We start from the raw sequence: 5,207 nt of genomic DNA on the forward strand, positions 1-5,207 counted from the left end.
CATCTTTATCTGTAGAGTGATGCATATTTCGTAGTATAACCTTAAATCCTTTTTCTTCTTTTGGACGAAATGTATAATAATGTGTGTTTTGTTCTTTTAGTTGTTTTATGGTTGTTGTGTAGTGTGTTGATTCTTGTGTCTGTATTTTGATTTAGTTGTTGTTAAGTACCCTAAGCTCATAATTATTTTGAAAGCTATCGTTCAAAGCATTGATTTATGTGCTTAAGTATTGCACATTCTGCACATATAAGGTTGTCAAAAAAGTCTTGCGGTATTTTTATTGTTCAATTGTTCATAAAATTGGTTATAATAATGCGATTTAAGTCTAATATGCGCCGTTTTGTTCGATGACGAGTTCCCAACGAGATGCCAACTTCATAATGCCCCTCTTATAGAAGCTCGCTTCCCTATTGTCAAAAAACTCGGAGAGCCAATTTTCACAGGACTCTCTTGTGGACAACTTCCGACTACCAAGCTCGTTCGCCATGGACAGAAATAGGTGGTAATCACTTGGTGCGAGATCCGGACTATACGGTGGATGCAAAAGAACCTCCCATCCGAGCTCCCGGAGCTTCTGGCGCGTCACCAAAGATGTGTGTGGCCTGGCGTTGTCCTGATGGAAGAGAATTCGGCCTCTGTTGATCAAAGATGGCCTCTTCTGCATGAGTGCTGCATTCAAGCGGTCCAGTTGTTGGCAGTACAGGTCCGAATTGAGCGTTTGGCCATAGGGGAGCAGCTCATAGTAGATGATTCCCTGCCAATCCCACCAAACACACAGAAGAACCTTCCTGGCCGTCAATCCAGGCTTGGCTACCATCTGGGCAGCTTCACCACTTTTCGACCACGACCGTTTGCGCTTCACGTATTCGTAAGTGACCCACTTTTCATCGCCCGTCACCATCCGCTTCAAAAACGGGTCGATTTTGTTGCGATTCAGAAGCGATTCGCATGCATCCATATGGGCAAAAATGTTTTTTTGCGTCAAGTCGTGTGGCACCCATACATCGAGCTTCTTTTTGAATCCAAGCTTCTTCAAATGGTTTATAACGGTTTGATGACTCAAGCCCAGCTCTTGGCCGATGCTACGGCTGCTACTATGCCGGTCTCTTTCGATCAATTCAGCGATTTTATCGCAATTTTTGACGACAGGCCTTCCGGACCGTGGCGCATCTTCGATCATCTCTGCACCAGAACGAAAACGTTGAAACCATCGTTGTGCGGTGGAAATGGAAACTGTATCGGGTCCATAAACTGCACAAATTTTATTGGCAGCATGAGATGCATTTTTGCTTTTATCGTAGTAGTACTGTAAAATATGCCGTATTTTCTCTTTATTTTGCTCCATGTTTGCGACGCTATAACTCACGAACGACTAAAAGCAAACCACAATTAATCAAACACGTGTTAGCACGTGAAAAGAGCTTTCCAAAAAGCTCTAGCGTGAACCGATACAACTAGAACTACGCGCTTGCAAAGACAAGCTTGCGGAAATACCGCAAGACTTTTTTGACGACCTTATATATTGGTGGTGGTTTTGGTATTTTCTTTTGGTCGACCACCTTCGATGGTAGCGGCCTTTGTTGCTCTTTGTTGGTAGATTCTTCCAAATCGCTTTCTTGAGCAAATATGTCGAATCTATCTCGAATCAGTTGGCGGTCGGCTCAACCAGTAAGTTAGTTGTTGCTGTTTGGTGGGATGTTGTTTTGCTCTTTTATTTGAATTTTTAGGGTTTTTTTCAGGTGAACTGCGAGTGCGTTTGGGCGTAGTTTGCATTTCTTTTTGCGCGTTGCTGCCTATTGCATTAGAGCGTGTGTTTACATAGTGTCGTTGACATTATGCAAATTGGATTTGATACTGATGATGCTGTTGTTGTTGTTGTTGTTGAACTTACTGCTGTCGTTGTGGTGCTGGTGTTTGTTGTAACTGTTGAGAGAGAAGCTGCAGTCAGAGCATAAGATTTTACACTGTTTATTTATTTTGCTTTTGTTCCTTAGTTCGCGCGCGAGGACATAATGCCGCTTGATCGTACCGAAAGCGGTTGGTTTGAGAGAGAATTATTGATTGTTGGTATTGTTGATATTATATCGGATTCACTGTGCGAGCTTCTACACTCATATGCTAACTTCAAGCAAAAATCCTTTTTATGTTCATTTTTTTTTTTGATTTTTATATATTAAAACACCACAATCGTAAACCAAAACTTAACGAGTCAGTTGGCACTTTTGATGTTTAGAGTCACTATCTCAGATCAAGTGTGCGCACTAATTATTAATTTTAGGTATTATTTCGCAGAGCGATTTAAAAAACACGTCCGTTCACACTTACAACGAAATGTTATATTTTAATTTAAATGAATCCACTTCCCAGTCAAATTATGCTTAACAGTGATAATAAATAAAGCTCAAAGATTAACATTTAATGTTACCGGGTTGGACCTCAAATCACAATTTATATTTGTGTACTCTCACCTACATCTGCGGCAAATTCACTATCGAGTCCAGGATAAGGTGGATGATAAGGTGAAAAACTCAGACTTATTTACACATATAAACCAGAGTGTTTGTGACGAGCCCTAACAGAAAACTGTCGAGCTTTCTTCTCAAACTTGGAAGAAAAGACGTTCGGGTGATGGTCGGTATTCTTACAGGACACAACCCATGGAGTCAGCATATGTCCACCATTGGAATCATTGAGGACCCGATTTGCCTGTTTTGCTTAGAGGAGGTGGATAGCACTGAGTCTTTTCTCTATGAGTGTCCTGCCTTTGGTAGAGGATTGGATATTTCCAGATTTGCCAAAGAATCTGGAAAATTATCTGGCTCCTTTGTGTTACTCTCCTTTCCTCCTTGACTATGTACCCTTTTACTTTTCAGAGCTTTAAATACTATGGGTTTTTTAGACCAAGTGTTTTAGGAGTTATAAATTTCTCGGTGCTTCTTGGCTCACGTTTTTTAATTTCAATTTCAAATAAAGAAAGTTTATACGTTGTGACGCCTGGTGTAAAAGCTGCGAATATTGTATACATTGAGACTTTATTACTAAATTTAATATTTTATTCAATAGGTGCGCTTCAACTTTATTCCGATAGGGAGGGCGAGCGACGCAATATTTTTTATTTTTCGCTTGTCATTTGTAAACTTCATTAGTATACATTTCATCATGGAACGCTACACACTTGAGCAACGATTGCAAATCGTGCAAATTTTTTTTGAAAATAATCGTTCTGTTGCTGCTACTTTAAGAGCATTACGGCCATTTTACGGTCCATTTAACAAGCCGTCCCGTTTTGGGGTTATGTGAAGTCATTGGTCTACAGTAACAAGCCGGCGACGATTTGTGAGCTCAGAGCCAATATTGAACGCGAAATTGCTGGAATTTCGACCGATTTATGCAAAAGAGTGGTCGAAAATTGGGTTCAACGATTGGACTTCGTAAAACGTGCACGCGGTGGTCATGCAAAAGAAATCGAATTTCATACTTAAATGTATATGTTCAAACTCGATAATAAAAAAAAAAATTAGTTAAAAAAGTCAAACCGCTTGTGTTTTATTCAAAAAAGTTCAAAAGTTGAAGCGCTCTTACTGAAAAACCCTATAGAACGCAATTTAAATATACATATGTACAGGTGTATAAATACTTATTTGAGTTCATTTAATTGGGCGATATTTTATTCATTTGCACCGTTTGGACCATCGCATCGAAATATTCCAAAACATTACTTTTAAGTATAATTCATTAATTATAATTAATTTATAACGCTTATTTCACGATAAACATTTGAAAAACAAGGTCCGGGTTGCTAATGTTTGAATAAAATAAGGCGATAAAGGTTTTCCAACGCAGAGGACTCCCCAGCAGTCAATTTATCGGGCAAATTAAGAACTACTAATATGTATATGTATTTGAACTACATCCGATATTGCTTATAAATCTTTTGAGGAAACTCTTTCTCGAATGCCCAAAGCTTTTTCAAATAATCGAGCAATCGGAGACTTTAATTTTTACGTTAAATCTCAAAATAAAATAAATAAAGTCAAATTAGCTTAACAGAAATATAACTGTATATCATTTTAAGTTCTCATAATTTTTAAAAACACCTTTTACATATTCCATTTTTATACGATTACCTCTGTGAAGGATTCTTAAAATTCATTGCTTAGCCAAAATAAATTAACGAACACTTAAATTTACATTTGTATATATGTACGTACATATGTGAAATATTAAAATTAAATACCTTTATTTTTCATCAAAATTTATTAAATCCTAATTAAAATAATTGTAATGCACTCCACTAATATTTGGTATACCACTTCCCAAGTCGGCAGGCACGTACGTAGAATCCGGTGCACATTTGACACAGTTACGCTTTAGAGACGGACGTTGCTTCGATGTATGGCAATGCATGGCAAACCTCAGTTCTTCAGCCATTTCAGAACACAAAGATTGGTTTTCGGTGTGCTGTATCGTTTTCTTGGAATTCCAACAAAATTCTAAAATAGCAACGACAACTGCTAAAGCTAAGCCACAAAGCAGTACGACGAAAACACCACCTTTTTAAATACATTATTAGCAGTAGAAATATGGCGATTTATTTAACTTGTACCTATGTTTTCTACGCCCAATGCATTTGCTTTCGATTCCTTACTTTTTTCATCCCGATTGCAGACATCACCCGTATTTTTCCACCATTTGTCATATAATATCTGTATTATACCCTTTTCCTGTAGTTCCAAGATAGCCAAAGACATAGGATCACGCCAAGATGAACCTTTTGGAGTGGCAATACCGTAACCTTTAGAATCTAGAAGCCCACCAATTTGTGTTAAATTACAGTCGCGTTGTACTACATAATCGAGCATGGTTGACTCCATAAGAAAAGCGTAATTTCCATCTATAACACGTTTTATACCATCCTCGTAAGTCTTGACAAAAACTGATGCTCTACGATTTTCCATATACTGCCACATTTTTTGATAAATACTAATTTTGGAATCCTGTAAAAAATTAGATATATATAAATAGCAACATTATTGAACAAGAATCGTATATTGCGAAAGTTTAAGTGCAAGGAGTGGCCCTTATATTTTAAAATTCTAAATTTGTGTGTGCTGCCTGCTAAAATGGTTACCTACATATGTATATTGAAAAACAAATTCTCTAAAAATTTCGATCAATAGAAACCTGTACAGCAAATATCTCATGTT

General features: G+C 37.6%; 1 protein-coding gene across 1 annotated transcript; it reads right to left on the reverse strand.

Moving 5' to 3' along the window:
• Positions 1-4,186: 4,186 nt before the first annotated feature.
• On the reverse strand, positions 4,187-5,000 carry LOC129249955 (glutamate receptor ionotropic, kainate 2-like). The gene is made up of 2 exons (XM_054889619.1): positions 4,607-5,000; positions 4,187-4,553 (listed from the first exon to the last, which is right to left on the reverse strand). The coding sequence occupies exons 1-2, from the start codon at positions 4,968-4,970 to the stop codon at positions 4,267-4,269; spliced, it is 651 nt and encodes a 216-aa protein (XP_054745594.1). The 5' UTR covers positions 4,971-5,000; the 3' UTR covers positions 4,187-4,266.
• Positions 5,001-5,207: the final 207 nt, after the last annotated feature.

This window comes from Anastrepha obliqua, chromosome 6 (assembly GCF_027943255.1).
Source record: "Anastrepha obliqua isolate idAnaObli1 chromosome 6, idAnaObli1_1.0, whole genome shotgun sequence".
NCBI lineage: Eukaryota > Metazoa > Arthropoda > Insecta > Diptera > Tephritidae > Anastrepha > Anastrepha obliqua.

Bases quoted from the DNA above. Each gene is read 5' to 3' on its own strand.
- LOC129249955 (XM_054889619.1), bottom strand. From the start codon at position 4,970: ATGTGGCAGTATATGGAAAATCGTAGAGCATCAGTTTTTGTCAAGACT. The intron at 4,554-4,606 runs GTACAAGTTAAA...GTATTTAAAAAG, and splicing joins ATTGGGCGTAGAAAACATAG to GTGGTGTTTTCGTCGTACTG.